At 42.3% G+C, this 19,072-nt stretch overlaps 1 protein-coding gene across 30 annotated transcripts in view; it reads left to right on the top strand.

The window, feature by feature from the left end:
• The first annotated feature begins 2,027 nt into the window (after positions 1–2,027).
• Positions 2,028–19,072, top strand: part of CAMK2D (calcium/calmodulin dependent protein kinase II delta) — a 161,456-nt gene continuing 144,411 nt past the window's right edge. For all 30 annotated transcript variants that reach the window (XM_065633686.1, XM_065633677.1, XM_065633674.1 and 27 more), the window contains exons 1-2: positions 2,028–2,291; positions 3,121–3,215. In XM_065633686.1, coding sequence (XP_065489758.1) covers positions 2,224–2,291; positions 3,121–3,215 — 163 coding nt within the window. In that variant the 5' untranslated portion in view covers positions 2,028–2,223. The remainder of the gene's footprint in view (positions 2,292–3,120; positions 3,216–19,072) is intronic.

Genomic DNA, 19,072 nt, shown 5'->3' with positions numbered 1-19,072 from the left:
AAGAATAAAAGCAAAATGACTCGCTCAAAGCAAAGCAAAGCAAATAATCATTGGCAAAGCTGAGGCCACAAACAAGAGTGAAGTAAAAAAAAAAAACACAACAACTTTGGTGGCACACGTTTGAAAAGCTTTTTAAAGTAAAAATTTCAAAGTTGGGAAGTAGTGAGTTTTGCTTTTGAAAATTGTTATAGTTCCAACAACTGCCATTTCTTCACCTGGCGTTACTTCAGCTTTAAATATTTTAGAAAATGAAATCTTATGGGCAAACCAAATATCCACACATTTTCCACTTCGACCACAAAATTCCAACACACAAATACTTTATTTCAACAACATTTTCAGTATTGCTTTCAGAAACATCAAAACAATTGCATCCCAAACACTTCAAAAATCAAAAATCACATTTGAAGTATCTTGCAGAATTCCCTCTTGAATTTCGGTGCAGTTCAGAGGGCCTGGTAACGCTCATTCGCACTGTTCGGTGATGTGGTCGCAGGCTATCTGCCCTTATCTGGGACAGAAATTAGCCCAAGGTCACACAACCGACACAGCTGGTTCCTGCTGCGCTTCAGCTCCATCACCGCACAAGCGCTGCCTGCGCGGGGGCTCCAGCCGCCCCGTCGGGCCGCGCAGGGAGTATTCTGCACAACAGTTACTGTGACATGCGGCAGTGCCTGGCGGCGCGGGGCTCGGTGTGCGCGGGGCTCGGTGTGTGCGGAGCTCGGTGTGTGCGGGGCTCGGTGTGTGCGGGGCTCGGTGTGTGCGGCTCGGTGTGTGCGGGGCTCGGTGTGCGCGGCTCGGTGTGTGCGGCTCGGTGTGCGCGGGGCTCGGTGTGCGCGGGGCTCGGTGTGCGCGGGGCTCGGTGTGTGCGGCTCGGTGTGTGCGGAGCTCGGTGTGTGCGGGGCTCGGTGTGTGCGGAGCTCGGTGTGTGCGGAGCTCGGTGTGTGCGGGGCTCGGTGTGTGCGGAGCTCGGTGTGTGCGGAGCTCGGTGTGTGCGGAGCTCGGTGTGTGCGGCTCGGTGTGCGCGGGGCTCGGTGTGCGCGGGGCTCGGTGTGTGCGGAGCTCGGTGTGTGCGGAGCTCGGTGTGTGCGGGGCTCGGTGTGTGCGGGGCTCGGTGTGTGCGGGGCTCGGTGTGCGCGGGGCTCGGTGTGCGCGGGGCTCGGTGTGCGCGGCTCGGTGTGCGCGGGGCTCGGTGTGTCCCGACGCTCCCCGAGCTGCCGCCGTTCCGTCCGGTGGTCCCGCGGGGCCGGGGCCCCTCACCGCGCGCGGCCCCGGGGCTGCCCGCTGCGGGCACGCGCACGCGCGGCCCCGCTGCCCTCCCGCGCGCGGGGCAGGGCCGCTCGTGACGCCACGGGCCGGAGCGCGCGCGGGCGGGTGGGGCGCCCCCGCCGCTACCGGGCTCGCGCTTCTCGGCGGGTGCGGGCGCTGCGCGCGCACGCGAGCTCCGACACCGCTTCCAACCCCCCCCCCCAGCCCCTGCCGGGCGGTTTGTGACGTCAGGCGGTCGCCGAGGAACGGGGCGCAGGTGCATCCGCTTCCTCCGGGCGGGACGCACCGGGCGCGAGCGCTTCCCGCCGCTGTTCCCGCCGCGGAGCCGGGGGGGGGTCGGGCCGGGTCGGTCTGTGCCCCGCTCCCGGTGCGGCGCAGGTGCCCGGGCACAGCGTAGGAGTCCCCTCGGCACAGCGTCCCCGACGGGCGGGGCGGGCCGAGCGCAGAGCCGGCGGCGAGGCGGCAGCAGAGAGCCGCGACGGCGCGGCCGCGGGTCGCTAGGGGGAGGCACGGCACCGGGAGACGGGGCAGAGCCGCGGCGGCCCCGCTGGCTGGCAGGCGGCGCCGGGCCCGCTCGCTCGGAGGGGAGGGGAGCGGAGGGCGGACGCACCCTCGTCCGGCAGCGCCGCGCCCCCGACCCGGTTTTATTTTCCCTTTTGGCGTCACCTCCCCGGGCGGGCGGGAGAGAGCCAGAGATATTTATTTATTTATTTTCGTTAAGGGTGGGGGCGAGGGGAGGGAAGACCTGCGCGGGGAGGACGCGCCAGCCGGCGGAGAGGAGGGCACGGAGGCAGCCCCGTCACGAGAGGAGGCGGCGGCGGGGCGGAGAAGCCGGCGCGGAGCTGAAGCCGGCGCGGAGCTTCGCCTGGCCGCGCCTCGCCCGCCGCGCAGCCCCTCCGCCGCTACCGCCTCGCCGTCCGTGGCCGCCGGAGGCACCGGCGGCCGCCCGTCCTCATGATGGCCTCAACCGCCACCTGCACCCGCTTCACCGACGAGTACCAGCTCTTCGAGGAGCTCGGGAAGTAAGCATGGAGCCCGGCGGGCGCGCCCCGCCGTTGGGGGCGCGGAGCTGGGGAGCCGGCGCTGCCGGGGCGGGAGGAAGGCAGCGGTGACGCCGAGGGGTCGGTGCCGGGAGGGAGCCACGGCCGGGGGCCGCCTCACCGGTGCCGAAAGCCCGGCGGGGCGCCCCGCTGTGCAGGGCCAGCTGGGGCAGCGCGCTGGCTGCAGCCCCGCGCCCCACAGCCGGGCGCCGTTAGCGGGTGGGGGCTCGGGCTCCGCGCGGGTCCGTCCGGCCCCGGGGCGGCGACAGACTCCGGGCGGGCGGCGCGGGGCTGCCCTCGGCCTCCCGACGCGGGAGGCGCCGGAGCTGCGTTATGGCCATTTTTTTAAAAATTATGATCATTACTGTTCTGGCTGTAGCGGGTGGGGCTGGGGGGGCTCGGTCGCCGAGGGGCGGCCGGTGGCGGCTCTCGCGCGCCGCTAACGGCCGGCGGGCGGGGCGCGGCGCCCCCCGGTGGCGGGGCGGGAGGCGGCGCGAGGCCGCGGCCGGCGACTCTGAGGCCGCGATCGCCATGTTGGTGTCAGCGGAGCCGGGGGCGGGGGGGGACGGGGCCACGGCCGCGCTGCCCCCGCCGTGTGTGTCGGGCTTGGGCGGGCGAAAACGTGCCGCCCGGCGGCTGCAGCTGAGGAGCGCTGGGGCTCGCAGTCGCGTTTCTGCCCGGAGTTTGCCGCTCGGGTGAATAAAAGGAGCGTGGCTCGGCATCGCACCTCTCGCTGCAGCCCGTGACGAGCCGCGCGCCGGCAGCGACCGTTGCAGCCGGGCTGACACCGTGTCTGCTTCTTGGTTTCCAGAGGGGCGTTCTCTGTCGTGAGGAGGTGTATGAAAATCACCACAGGACAAGAGTATGCTGCCAAAATTATCAACACCAAAAAGCTTTCGGCTAGGGGTGGGTATATTTTCACCCAGTATTTATGATACCTCCTCCCCGTTTTTTGCAGTCGTGTGGTAAGCGTCAAAAAACAAAACCAAACAAAAAAAAAAAACCTAAACCACCACCAAGAAAAAAACCCAAATTATTAAATTTTCTGAATACATCCTTCCCCCATTTCCTTTAAGTGTGCTTGTTCTTTTTCTGTGTTAAATGTGTCATGTATTGACTGCCTGGAGGTCTGAGGTGGTTGTAAAGCATTTCAAGATGTACAGATTCTAAAACAGTGTACCACAATGCAGCCTCTTTATTTTTGTATCTAAATAACTTTGAATATCAGCTTGCAGGCATTTTACAAGCTGATTTTTTGGGGGAAGGTTGGGAAATAAGTTTCCATTATAGTTTTTATTTTAATGTGATATAGCTTTACTGAATTCTGTGTTTCCACCATTGCATTTAAACATGAACATCAAGACCTATCTGACTATGAATGCCTAAGAAAAAGTGCACTACTACCCTATACCAGACTTTGTTATGACGTACAATAGGAAGGAAATTGTCATTTGATCAACTAACAATTTGTGAAGCAAGTCATTCTGATTAAGTGATGAACTGTTTACTGTTACAACCCAGCCATAATACCTGCTATACAGCTTGTTTATACTTTCTGTGTGATGTGCATGTTTCCTAGATATTGTCAGTGTCAGTGGATATGTCTGTGTGATACATTTGAGGAAAATACACACATACTATGGGCTGCTGTTGTCAAAAGCAAACCTTAATTGTGATGCGTCAACTCCTTGGGTCCACGTCAGAGTGCTTGTGCTAGGATGTCAGGGATTATGGGTTATTATCTGTTAATGTTATCTGTATTTTGATATGAATTTGTGTTGTGGTAAAGAACACAGAAGTGAACAAGCAACATCAAAGTGTAAACCTGTTCATGGCCTGGTTTGCTTTTGATGCAAAGGAATCACTAGGTAAATGGCAGCCTGTATTCACTGAATTTAAACATAAAATATTACATATGATGTAAGGGCATGTTCTGGTAGCGTGCTGCTCCCTGATAAAGGTCTTTCAATATTGCGTCGAATACTCTTTACTTTCAGCTGATGAAAGTTGCGTGAATTTTAGTCTTCATACTTTTCACTGCGGGATTTGTTTTCCTCTATGTTTCAAAACATACTTAAATTGAAAATACTTTTTTGTAGAGTTATGGCTTTAAAGGGAGAGAGGTTAAGAAAATGGTAATAGTTGATAAAATATTTTCACAAGGTTGCTTAAAACAGATCTTCCTTTTTTATCTTGTTAGCACAATACCATGATCTGTTGAATTTTGATGCCTAAAGTAAACCACCACATTCTGTATGATTTCATAGATCTAAGTACCTTTCAACGCGAGAAGCTGTTGCAATATAAGCATGAGGTTACTTAGTGAAATATGCTTTATTGTCGGAACACGTGATGCTATGTCCATGAATGCAGCAGATGCACTTCTTTCTCTGTTTTCAGAGATCCGAGAAGTACGTGAGGTCTTTTATTTGCTTGTTTGTTTTTGTGTCTGTTGTTTAGATTCTTAGCTTTTTGAAATCTACGAGGCAGCTTTTGAAGAGCAAGCTTCTTAGAAGAATCTTCAGATTCTTATTAGGCAATTCTTTTATTGCAGAAGGGTGCACTGTAATTGAACTTGTGGTGCAAAAACTAAACATTAAGAAACCTCTAACTGTGATACTTTCTCATGGGTGATCATAGGTATACAGCTTATAACTAAGGTACTTTTTTCCAAATCTAAATTGTAAGTTTCATGTTGCTCACATCTGGGCTGCTTTTTGATGAGGTGACACTTTTGTGTTTCATACATCTCACTTGAAGCACCAGTTATAATGTAAATCTAAAAGACTGCTCATAGGGTCAGCTTCCTCTGTGAGCAGAGTTAGAGGCTCTTGGCTTGGAAATGTGTATTGCTTGTACAGTGCCTGGCACTATGGAAGTCTTATAAGCACGGTGTTGAACTTGGGCGTTCCCGGATGCAAGATGGAAGCGCAATTTAAGTGTATAATACAGAATCATAGAATCATTTAGATTGGAAAAGGCCCTTAAGATCGAGTCCAAACGTTAACCTAACGCTGCCAAGTCCACCACTAAACTATGTCCCTAAGTGCCCTATCTGCGTGTCTTTCAAACCCCTCCAGGGATGGTGACTCAACCACTTCCCTGCGCAGCCTGTTCCAGTGCCTGACAACCCTTTCTGGGAAGAAATGTTTCCTAATATCCAATCTAAACCTCCCCTGGTGCAACTTGAGGCTATTTCCTCTTGTCCTGTCACTTGCTGCTTGGGAAAAGAGACCAACACCCTCCATGCTCCAACCTCCTGTCAGGTAGTGGTAGAGAGCGATAAGGTCTCCCCTGAGCTTTCCTTTCTTCTTTTCTTCTTTTCCTCTTAATTTGGAGGGCAAAGGAATCTATCTGTTCTACCAGAAGTAACCTTTGCTCTTTTAAGTTGATGATCAGTTATTTTTATCGGCTATGCTCTTATTTACAAATTGTAATCTGAAATACAATAAAAACAATTAAACAGAAATTATGATTTTAAATACTTGACTTTATGTGGCAATTCCTTGTTTTTCTGATATTAGTAATAGAAATAACAGCTATTTGCAATTTAAGTGTGTTTATTTCAGTATAGCAAAATGGTTTTATTAGAATAGCATTTTCTTCTTAAAGTATTCTTAAGCTGCACTTAAGTGTTCTGAACTTTCACTCGTCATCTACTAAGTCATCTTAAGTATTAAATCAATATTAGAATATCAACAGCTAGTTTTGTATCAACAGAGTATGTTCTACACAAGCTTGCACCGTTTAAATATGCTGCTCATTTTTGAAAAGGGGGAAAAAACCCTGTTTGTAGCGTGCCCCTCTAAAATTAATTACAACAGTGAACAAGCACACAGAAAACTAAGTGAAGAATGTATTTTTGCTGGGTCTTGGTTCTGTATCGTTTCATCTGATGAAGTCATTGGGATTTTCTCGTTACTCAGTTTCTAAAGTGTGCTGTTTGGGCTTCTCTGAGTTTTTCTTGTGTTGAAAGCAATGTAGATAAAAGTGAACTTCCAGGAGGTGACTTTACTTTTCTTCTGTCTTTTCCAAATACCAAATAATTACACAAACAATCTTTTTCTTTAGTCATTTTCTGTACATCTTTTAACTTCTCTTTTGAGAGTCTTCTGGCTTTCATCCAAATTGATTTCATATAAACAGATGCGATTTTCTTAACAGGTTTGGGCCTCATTTTCTGAAAAGAAGAATTAGACAAGTGTTTGCTTCTCTAATCATACTTGAAAAGATCAGTTACTAATATATTTTCATTGGCAGCAGTTTTTGCTGATAACTCATACTGACCTTTTCTCTCTAGTGGCCAAACGCACGGTGCCTTTGATGGCAGTTTGACAGCATCTGTGAGAAGAAAGTCATGTTTCAGTCCATTTTCCAGGGCGCTTTAGTAAATACTGCCAAGACACACCTCTCCCAGCCCTTAGATTGCTGCAGCAGAAATACAAACTGCTTTGTTTATGAATAGACGTACTATTCAGCGTAATGCAGGAATCAGCTGGCGGTTACCACTTCTTTGTCCGCTGCTCTCATGAGCTTTCAGGGACCAGCCATTCCATTAGCTTCAGTCTGCTTTTGAGCTTTAAGCCTTGGAGGCTTCACTGGTTATTTATCTGCCTTTGTAAGCAGGAAAATTCCCAGATCTTTTTCAGCATTTTCCTATTCTTCAGAGAAAAAGAGTATTTCCTGTGAGCTTGTGACTGCAGATGCGAGGCATGGCCAGAGGTGACTGGACCCATTGCACTTGCCCGCAACAAGCTCTGATGGATGAGGAGGCTGAAAATCCCACCCTTTTGGAACAGCATTTTAGCAGCAGTGTTGAGGAATCTTGCTGTGGGAAGAGTATTTCAGTGTCTAAAGCTGTCCAAGCAGAGCACTTTGGGATCCCTAAAGTGATTTAAAATACATTGGGGTGATGAAAGAAGTGGAAAGCATATAGGGTAGTATTTTTCAGCATAGTTTTTTGTGACACAGAATAAACATTATTGTTGTGTCACTCGACCAACATTTCATTTAGTCAGGTAGCCTGTGTCAGTGCCAGGTGTTTTACAGGAAGGCAAGCTCTGATAAGTACTTTGTAGGAGGAGAAAATAATTCTTCCTAATGTAGCAAAGGTTCCGAATCTAGCTAAAAATTGCTGAAGCGTACATTTACGTGTGCAAGTTTATTATAACGTGTGTATTTGTGATGCTAATTTCTGTTCTTATGTGCACATTGTTATTCCCACACATGGAGTACTATCCTTAAGTGCATCTAGTCACCATTGAAGCAGGTTTTGTATTTGTGATGACAAGAGTTAATTTTGGGATTTTGGCTATTTTCTTCAGTGTCTTGCCCTGGTCTGTTTCTCTGGTTAATTACCTCCTGAGGAGCAGTATGTTTGTGTTCCTCCTTGTGTTAGGAATGTATTTAGAAGTGTTTGTCCATAGTAGGTAAGAAGGCTTACCTGCTAACATGTGGTTGCCCTTTTTTAATGTTTGTGCTCTTTCTGTCCTTCAGCTTAGTCATGACATTCTTTTCAGTTTGACATAGATGTTCTGATTTAATGAGGGTACATTTACATATTTATCTGCAAGTATTTGTTTCAATTGGTAATTAACCATAATTTAGCAGGCTACTGATTCTGTCAGTGTTAAATGAGTCCATTCAGAAAGCTTACAGAGTAGTAGAGAGCACTTGTAAGTGTGTTTATTTTTTTATATTAAAAAAATCAGATTTTTGGTTAGGTGTTCTGTTTTGAAGGTTTGGAGCTTTTATTATGTTTTGATTTTAGTGAAATTCTGAAGAGGTTTCAAATACCAGTCAGAATAAGGACTTTAAACTCATTGTGATGGATGTTGGTCGGTAGTAATTTATTCTTACAGTTCAAACTAGATTTGAAATGAATTTTCCTGGCAGTTTGTAGTTAAATTATCCATAGCAAATATTATATGATTTTGATAACACCACTTCTGTTTTTCTTTGTAAAGGATTTATTTTCTCTGTCCATTGTGACCGTTGTTGCTCTTACAAAAGCAGTTATAGCCCATACACTGATGGGCCTTAAATAAACTTCATTAGAATCTGGCGATGCACATGTTGCTCTTGTTATCACTGAAGCTTGTTGCTGGTGTTCTTACTGGGAGGTATGTACTGGAAAAGGTTAAAGTTGTAGCACATGCTTTAACATATTTCCACATGGAGAATGGGGAAAAAGGAATGCTGCTCTTCTCTTCACACACTTCAGATGTCCTTGACATGTAGCTTCGTAGTTTGAAGTGATACTCCAAAAATACTGCTTACAAGTTATCCTGAAAATTGAAATTTGTGGAAGTGTAGTCATTGATTGCAGTGGACACATGACCCAAATCCGATATGTAAAATAACTTGAGGGGAGGGGTGGAGAATTAAAAAGGTGTTTGCATCATCTAAGTTTGACCAAGATCAATGCAGAGGAAAGTATGTAAGAGACGTTTTTCTGTCTGAACTCCGATTATTAAGCATGCTTAAAACTGTAAATCAGTTGACTATAGCTGTCCCTCTTGGGAGCTTCCCACTTTCTGTCATTGTATTTGCCCACTACTTTGGCCTGGACCCCTCTCCACTTTCAGATCTTTTCCACTGAAATATTAACACCAAAGGGATTCTTGGGGACTTATTTGGCTACTGCTTTCCTGCCATTTTCTGTCAGAAGTTGCAAATTCTGGCACTGATGTGTGCTACTTTTGTGTCTGTTCACTTGCTGCAAACTAAAGACTTAACTGCACATCTGAACAGCTTCACTTTCAGAATTGCTTCTGTTGGGAGAGAAAGAACTGGACTCATGGGAAAATATGAACCGAATACTTTTATTCAGCCTCTGTATCTGCAACCTGATGCTAAGATGTGGATTTGTTCTTTTTCTCCTCGTCTGAGAGAAGTTGTGTTCCCTGGAAATGTTTTACTACTTATGTCCAAATGATCTTTCCAAATGAAAGCTTTTGGTCAAATATGAAAACAAGGAAATAGGTGCAGTGGTAAACACTTAACCTTTCTTGTAGATTGGTTGTCTGTTTGCATGTAATACTGTACATAGAAAACATTGGTTTATGTCTATTGTAATGTGAAACCACAGGTCATCTGAGGTATTTAAGTGACTTGCATCTGTCCTCATGGACAGCAAATTAGAAATACACTTGTTTCTCAAAGAACTGAGACTGGATTTCTGAAGGTTTATCCTGCATCTAATTTTAAAACCTCTCTTAGTCTTAAAATCTTAAATAAAAATGGTGGTATAATATGAAAGTACTACGTTATGTAGGTATATTTTTGTCCAAATGCTAACAATTATTCACTTTCTCTGGTGGTAAGTGGTAAATCATCTCTGCTGCTTTTATTTCCACTTTTATGATTCCAAGGTCTGGGCTGATGTTTTGTTTTCTGATGGTGACCATTTTGGCTATTGCTTGGAAGACAGGAGAAGACTGTATTTTTAATTCTTTCTTTAATTCATAAGTGCCTGATCTGAGAGACTGAAATAAAAGTTAGCTAAATATTTCACTTTACAAATGTAAATTCTGCCAAAATAATGCTTTTCATGTGTCTGTCCTTCATTTGACCTCCTCAGAAATGTAGGCCAGGGCATTTCATATGTCAAGGTCAAGCTTCCTCTTTCATATACGTTTATTGCACATTTGTCAAATGCTTTTTAAGGATATCATGGGGATTTTTAAAAGATCATATGAAAAACAACTTCCCCTGTTCATTGAAAAAGGTTAATAGAGAACAGAAACCTAACTTAAAGATGGTAGCTCCTCTTGTTTAATTCCGTATTACAAATAATTATGCCTTGAATCTGAAGAAACATCTGCTATGTTTTGGAGAGACACAGAAATCCAATCTGTTTGTTTATTCCTTGTATGTGTTAAGTTCTGTGTAAATCTTTGTGTGCATGTTTATGCAAGCTCCTTCTCCATTTAATCCTAGTATTATGAAAAATGTCTTGTGCATTGTATCACAGAAGGTGGAGAATTTGCGTGACAAGGTTTTAGTATTATATTTTCTTCTGGGGAAGAGACAGTTGTGCTGTTATCTAATGCAATTTTCTAGATTGTTGTCAGCTTGTTCTGAAACACATTGAGTTTCAGTTGTTTGAATTAGAAAACTACTTTGAAAGCTTTGCAGCCCTATTAATTTCTGTAGCATTTGATTGGAAGCTGCTGGATATATTCTGTTGAACTGAGTGTTTAATTAATTTGTCTTGAATCTGTCGCTTCTCTAAATGCCACTGAATGGAAGCACTAGCTCCAGCCAAGAGTAAAATACTCAGACCTGGGGAGGGCAAGCTTATGCAAATTTGCAAATATATCTTATTCCTGATTTCGCTTTTATTCTAATCCAGGGCCTCTCTAGTGGAAACTTGAGAGTCCTAAATTGTGCTACAGCTTTTTTTTTTTTTTTTTCTGTAATTAAGTTTTTAAGTCTAGAGAATGATAGTTAATATGCTAAGCAAGCTACTACAGATAAGTTTATGAAACTGTTGGTTTAGTTTGGTTGTATTAGAAAGCAACTTTGTCTGCCCTGGTGATTTGAGGTAGCTTCTGTCATCTGAATTCCTGCACTTCCATGAGTAGCAAGTATTTCACAGGAAACTTGGAGAGTAAAACATGCAGGCTTAATTTAAAAAACAAACCCCAAAACCTCTCAAAAGTAACAAAGTAGATTTTGTTTAATAATGGAAACGTAATGCTGTGCATGTTTGCTGGTCGAGATGAAATGCTTCATCTTGTGATGGGAGGCATCTGCTACAACAAATTAACATCGTGATGATGCTTTCCAAGAGAACTGTCTGGCATCCATAAAACCGGTATTAATTTATGTTTTGGTACTCATTTTCACTTTGAATGTAGAGCATGCTTGTTGAAAAAGATCATGACTGGTCATGTGGTTTCTTTTGATCAGTTGCAGCCAAATGAATCAATTTGATTGTCAGTTGGACAGCCTGTCCCCCTGTCCTGAACATGTTTGCCTGTGTAGAGAGTTGATTCTTTTTATTGTGCACCAGTTTTTCCTCTGCCAACAGAGAGTTGGCAGGGCTGTGGAAAGCATGGCTGCAGTTACATTCCACTGGATGTAGAACTTCACCCAAACCCATCTTTAGTTAGTGGTTATTATGTGCAGAATTAAAAACTTCCTAATTTGATCTCTAAACAACAGCAACAAAAAGGTGGGATGAACTCAATGTTTGCTGGATAAAGCAAGCAGGTGCATGGGTTTTGAGAGATGTGAGATAGATGGAAGAATATATCAAACCCTGATGGTAAAGTTAGTTCACTGTTGTTTTGTGTATAGTCTGCAGGCAAGTATACAGCCCTTTTGAACAACTCATCCAGCTCTGTGGCCTCCAGCTGGCAACTCTCCTTACCTGTGAAACTGTTAATTTATTTGTACAGCACTATGGGCAGTGCTTTGGCTCACGAGGCAGAAAGTGGTCTTCCACACACTCTGCTTGCCCTGCGCTGCAGTGAACAGTGCACCTTGCCCAACAAGGAAGGTTGATAATACACCTCTGCTATAAAGTTTCATCATTTCAGCACGTGAGGGAAAGAGAAACATACAGCATCAAAGGTTTTATTTGTGGCAAGCAATGTATTGCATGTATTTTCAGAACTTTGTTCTAGATTTAATTATAGTCAGGAACTGCTTACTTGTAAATTTTCCGCAATGTGAATGCAAGAGTTGCAGCAACAGTCACGTTGCATATTCATGTTGCTGCATGAACAGATGGGGCTCCTACATAATATCCATATTCGACAATCTGATGGGATTTGCCAAGCCTAAGCTTTCATTTAAATTTTAACCTCTTGGAGAGATAGGTTTGTGATTTAATCAGTCAAGGGAGGCCTTGAAGTTATTTGTATTGCATAGCAGATTTCAAGCTAGTGCTTGGGTATGGTTTTGGTTTGGGAGACTTGTAGGAATAGATTTAATAGGCTATTGCTCATTAGAATAAATAGTTTTCTATTGAAATCTTATTCATTTGACTGATTTTATTAATCCTTTAGTAAGTGAAGATGTATTTTATGTTAAGGTAACATCATGTAACATTGACAGAATTCTGTTGCTGTGATACTGCATTGCAGGGAGGATTTTGTACTGTAGGACAGATGACCTTTGGCTTCCCTTGAGGCAGCTTCAGGTGCTGCTGAACTTTGGTCATTAAAACTCACTTAAATTCTTGTTTTCCACCTTTCTTTTGTAGAAAGACATCACAAATATTGTCTCCAACATGCAAGTAAATTTCAATACAGAAAGCAACCTTCAAAACCTATGTTTTCGGTTACTTAAGAAACACTATAGCCATGAAAATATAAAGCTCACCTTGGTGCTTTTTATACTGTTGCAAACTGCTTTTAAAACTAAGAAATGAAACTCAAATTGCTTATTATTTGCTTTCTCTATGCAGTATGGACAGTGATGTAATTGTGGTTCGGATTGCATCGATATATGTGCCTGGGACTAAATTTTCAGGGCTTTTTAGAATTGCCATCCCAAAAGGGGGGAGAGGAAAAAAAATCTGTCAAATTTCTTCATCTTTCCATGATGTTCTTGGTGATACTCATAATTTATACTTAGTAACTTACAGCATGTTAGAAATATTCCTAGTTGCTTACTCTTTCAATTAAAGCATCCCAGTACTCTTATAAATCTCACTCCTTGCCAGTATAAAAAAAATTATGTGTACTGGTGCTGGATGGAAAAGCTTTCAAAAGTCAGTGACATTTCTTTTATACCTGTAACACTTTGTCGCCTTTCATAGCTGTTGGGCAAAAAAGAAGGCCACTGGGATAGCGTGCTGTGTGTGCGTGCATACATTAGATACAGAAGAAGATCTGGCAGAGCTTGTGTGTACCCAGCCAGCTTGTTTGCTGTAGGAAAATGTTTCATGCTAAAAGACCTATTAGCTAAGTAATTTTACTTGTAAGGAGGGCAAGAATTGGTGTCCTTAAAATTCTGTTTATTTGTGGTTAACGTGATTTATCTATCTCCATTAGGTAATAAATTGCTTCCAATGCCATGCTAATCAAAACATGGTTACTAATGAGATTCATTTTCCCAGAGTAGAAGTTGCTTATGTGTGGTCCACCCCATCTCCTAGGATATGTGTGCTAATACTACAGATGTTCTGGGGACTGGATCAATGATGCAGCTAGCCTTGCATACTAATGGTGCTAAGCTTAACATATCTCAGAGATGGTTTTAGGAAACTTGAAGTAAGGGAAAAAGGACCCATGAACTAGCTGTGTTTCAAATCTATAACAGATGGAGATTTTATTTAAGTCTCAAAATCATGAGGTTTAATACTTCTTCCATATTTTTCAAATTAGTTTTATTATAATCACAAAATGTTCTTGTAGCCATATAAATCTCATGAAGTTGTTACCTCTCAGCAAAGTTCATCCTCCTTAAAGTACAAAATATTTAAAAAGCATTTCCTTTGCCCTTTAAATAGGATTGATTCTCCTTCACCCCCTTTAATAGGATTGATTCCTCTCTATCCCCAAGTGTTTTATTCCTTAGGTAATTTTGAATGGTAGGGATTGGTTATTTGCCAGTACTCACTGTGGAAGTCAGATTTAGAATATTTCAGTTGGAAGGGACCTACAAAGATCATCTAGTCCCACTGCCCAGCCACTTCGGGGCTGACCACAAATTAAGACATGCTGTTAAGGGCATTGTTCAAGTGCCTCTTAAACACAGACAGGCTTGGGGCATCGACCACCTCTCTAGGAAGCTGTTCCAGTGTTTGACCACCCCCTTGGTTAAGAAGTACTTCCTAATATCAAATCTGAACCTCCCCTGGTGCAGCTTTGAACCACTGCCACAAAAATTAGTCAGATTTTTTTGTTTTGTTTTGTAATCTGTTCTTGGTTTTCCTGTTTCGTGTAACAGGTTCAGTCTAGCTAAAACTGATACCTTCTGCTTTCAGATCACATATAGGATAAGAGAACATCTGAGCATGTGATCACCAGGGGCTGGACTTAGGTGAAAAATGGGAAATAAAAAGTATCCAGGATAAAGCTGAGTCCTTCAACAGAGTAAATAATCTCATTCAGTAACCAATCTTTACTTTAAAATTAATTGGGGGTTGAGGGGTTTAGTTCTTTTTGCTTTACTGAAGAGAGAATTTGGTACTGCACTCTTTTGCTTTCAAGGTTTTTCTGATTTGCAACCCAAATTTATTAATGGACAGTATTTGTTGTATGTGCCTAGGTTGTGCTTCAGACAATTCTTCATCTTTCATCAGTATATTTATCAAGGACAATCTTGTTTCCTTTTTTTAATTTTTTTTTTTTTTTAATAGACATCTTCCTTTAGCATCCTCCTGTATGATAGACTTGCCATTACTATGGCCATTCTTCCTTACATATTCTCTGTTCTAAGCTAACATAGGTTTGGAATTGACCAGAAAAAAAAAAAAAGAAATCAAGTGAGGTCTCATGATGGCTTCAGTAATCACCTGTGTCCCCATGGAAGGATCTTGTTTGGTAAATTCCAGTGTTTATTTACAGATGCATCTGACAGGTGTGTCTTAGAGGTGGTTTGTAGTCGTTCTTCTCTTTTTCTCTGAAGCTGATGAGTCTCCACCTAACAGCATAGTGTTAATTAGTCCCCAGAATAAGAGATAGTGGCCTGAGCTTCTTGCTATTAAGTTTTGTACCACTTTTATTATTTCAGTCTTCAAATTAATCCAGTTCCTACTGCATGTTAATATGATCCTTCATTTTGCAGTTGTTGTGCTTATTTACCTTAGTAATAAAGCATACAATATACTAAGACTGATTCTGAGACCTACACTGTAGAAACTTCTTTAGTAATTTCACTTCAGCTGTCCTTTTCATGACTGCATTTCCTGTCACCACTTTCACTAATTTCCTATCAATTTCAAAGCTAATCTCCATTTTTACTGATCCAGAGATGTCTAATTTTCTTTGTTTCTACATCTTAAGACAGTTGAGCCTTGCAGGAGGCATTGATCCCTGCCTGGAAAAATTCCCTGCAGTAATGTTTTAGAGGATTTACTGTACACAACCAGTAACTGATATCCATAGATATAGGTATATGCTTTTGTTGGGGGGTATAGTTTCTTAAGATCATGCATGCTTGAGAACTAAGTCAAAAACAGTTATTTCCATCATAGGTTTATTGCTCGATTTCTGACGTAGTAGCTTTCCACAGCCTGCCATTACTCTCACCCCTGTGCAAGGTTGAGTGGAAACTGCTGGGAAAATAGCTCCATGAAATTAACCTGAATTAGGAATAGTTTCTGTTGAGTGTTGACTTTGGTTTCTGCAACCACAGATGCTCTTCTATTCAACAAAATGGCTAAAGAAAATGAAAACTCTGCAAATGTACCTACAGCAGCTTAGTTCAGTATTTTTTTGAAGAAAAGTTGTATTGATTCACTTGCTACATAAATTGAAACACTTTCAAAATGTTGCTAATTGTTATTGACTGGTCCAGTCAATAGAATGTAGTTTGGTAAAATGCCTGAGTAGCTCAATATATACAAAGGATTTTGAGTGTATTGCGTGGCCATTTAATTTCTTTTTCTTAGAGGTCCTTTCTCTTAATGTCTCTCAAGCTCTGGTTTATAGACTATTGATGATTCATAAAGCTATGACAGTGGACAGGAGAAAATTCCTGAACAGGCAAAATGTATGAACTTTCAGTAACGTGAATTGCAGTGTGTGTAGTTCTCTTTTCTGGTTTGTGTTGATAGTGTTCTGGCAGTTAGCAGTGAGTGTGTTGGGCTGAAGGGTTGTGCAAGAGGACTGGGGTGCTGTTTGTGTCAGGTAAGAGTACAGGTGCTCAGTGGCGCTCCCTGGTAGAGCTTTCCCTGGGAGAGGGACCGGCAGAGACCTCTCTCGCCTGAGCTTCCCTTGGGAGCTGAGTACTCAATGCCAGTTTCATGGTAAAATGCATCTAGGGCTTCTGGAAATAAGGGCTAAGTAGGCAGGTTTAAAATCTTGAACTCAGTGAATGCGTCTTTTTGGAGCAGAAAAGTTCATTATACTTACGTGAGATCTCTACAATCTAATCTTGAAAATGAGGTAATTTTACATAAATCAACAGTGGTGGTGTACTTAGCAATAGAAGTAAATGTGAAAACTAACATACTGAATTTTGCTAACAAGTGTAAGCGTTCATGAGATCAGTACCTGGGTTTGCATCTGTCAAGTTTACTTTGCTATAGAGAAAATAGTAATTTTTGTGAAAAACTATATGAAAGAGGGTTTCAAACAAAAATATTTATTAGTAGTAAACTAGAAAACCTCACATAAAGCCACATGCTGTTTGGCATAACCTTTTTTAAAAAAATTGGGTAATGTTTTTATGAATATGGGCAGTAGGTATTTAAATGGATGGAGTATTAAGCTTCCTTGCTCTTGTAAATATTTAGGTTGATTGATTGATTTAACTTTCTAAAGTAGAGGTGTGTCCCTTAATGTTGAATTTGTTAATAAATATTGATAATGATCAATCAAAAACTGATGCTAGACAGATTAAACACCAAAACAACAAACAAAACTATTATTTTTAGTAAAGTGTGTTGATAATTTGTTGAGATTATCCCTGCCCCTCTCCCTGTCCTGGATCATCCTTGTTTAGAAGGAGGAAGGGAAGGATATCTCTGCAAAGAGAATAATACTCCCTTATAGGACATTTTACAAGCTGCAGGACATAGATCATCGGGGGAAGTGCGGGAGAGAATAGATTGTTTCCAGTATTGAAATACAGACAAGAGGTATGAAAGAAGTCTATGCTAATTCAGAATTATTACTGGCTCCTTTAGTACAGGATATAATTTTATAATCATAGCAACTTAATATTATCAGACTTGAACAGCAAAAGTCAATTGAATCAAATGCATATTCTTTACATGTCTTAAATATTCAGCAGTTCATGCAAATTCTATATAGAAAATAGGGTTATGGGAACATGAACAATGCTATATACCTAATACTACAATTGTATTCCTCTCAAAAATCTTAATAATGCATCAAAGCACAGATATCTGAACTTGACACACACAAATCTATGTTTCATAGCACAGAGTTACTGAATAATCTCTGCTGTGATTAAAAAAAAATCTTAGATTATATTGCATAAATGCATTTTCAGCATGCAAATGACATATATAACACCTATCTGAATTACTCAAAGTGACTCCAAAATAAGAGGTAAAAACAATTGTCTTATTAAGCCGAGGTTGTAATCTCCTTTGGGAGTTTTACTACTAATTTTACCCAGAAGGTTTTAATGACATCATGATGTCTAGCTACATTAGATTTCTCTCTGTGAATTTTGGGTATTTGCAGACTAAGTCTGCTTCTGGACTTGCACACTGGGATGCACAGAATGCAAGCATTCTTATTTGACTTTTTTATGTCTTCGAATGATTCCTCCCCCACCATGTTATTAACATATTATTTCTATGCCAAGAAAAGAGTATATGAAGGAACCATCAAAGAAACTGTGTATATAAGCCTCGTCTGAGAACCTCTGTAGATGATGTTTAAGCTCATGTGCTTTGTTTTGCAGCTGTGGCAGACTTAACTGCACAGAGTCAGGAAACTCCACTTATGGGCAATAATGTTCTTCAGTCACTGTAACCTGATCACGTTTAGTCTGGCACCTGTAGCCTCAGCAACTTCTGGTGAGGTAATAGAAGGATATGGATAGTTTCAGAGTCTGTTCATACATCCTTCTCATGCACACTTGTTTCACTAATTTTCTTAAGGTATTAAATAGCTCCTAGTTTGAGAACCATTGTTCACAAGTCTGATGCTTGACAAGGTTTATAAAATCGCCCTCTGAGTTTGGCATGTCTAGGTTTGGTGTATTTTTTGTTTGTTTTGTTTTGGTGGGCTTTGTGTTTGTTTTTGAATTGAAATAGTTACATTTGGCCTTTAGGAGGTGGGGCCCTTATAACCTCATTACAAGGCAATCTGATTATTTTAAACCTTGTCTTTTTAATATTATTGCTTTTGCTTGAAATGGACTTGTTTTCCTTTCTTGTGTTACGTGTATAGTGGATGGAACAAAAGTTCTTGTGGTTAAAACGTCAGAAAATCCTCTTTTGAAATGCATGCTTATTTGAATTGAATGTGCTTTGGTTTTGGATATATTTCAATTCTGGCATACATTTTGAACAAAATAATTTTATATACAACAGTTAAGCACCTTAAATGTTCAGTTAGTACTCCTGCAAACTGTGCCAAACTTATCTTGAAACTACAAATGTGTTTCTGAGCTTAGATTTGCTCTGGTTTTATTTTACACTCTTAGTCTTTGAACTCAAGTTGCCTCCAATACTGCAAACATATCCTTAGCATGTGGTAGTGTTTTCTGAAGGTCACTTTTCTTTCATGGTAACATTTACCCATTCCTACTGGAAATCCATGCTGCTTTAACTTTAGTTCAGCTTTCTGAATTTCAGTTTTAACCTATCCAGCTGGGGTCTCTTGGTGTACCAGGGGCTCTTCTCTTTACACTGTGTGAATAGACTACCTTTCAGATAGAGGAGAGAAAGCATTTGCATGGTTAATAGTCACCAAGAGAGAAAACTTCATAGTTATTTTAAAGGATTGAAAATCTGGAGGGGAAAAAAAGCTGGTTATCTTATCTGGGAGGTGTGATGTTCGTTTAACCTGTTCTAATGTTGGTAGTTTTGCCTTTACAAGAAGTCAAAAATAGTATCCTGGCATCCCATTATCCTGTCAATCTAGCATAGGAGCTAAAGA

Source organism: Caloenas nicobarica, chromosome 4 (genome assembly GCF_036013445.1).
Source record: "Caloenas nicobarica isolate bCalNic1 chromosome 4, bCalNic1.hap1, whole genome shotgun sequence".
In the NCBI taxonomy this organism is placed as follows: Eukaryota; Metazoa; Chordata; class Aves; order Columbiformes; family Columbidae; genus Caloenas; species Caloenas nicobarica.
This window is presented reverse-complemented; position numbering and strand designations above follow the sequence as displayed.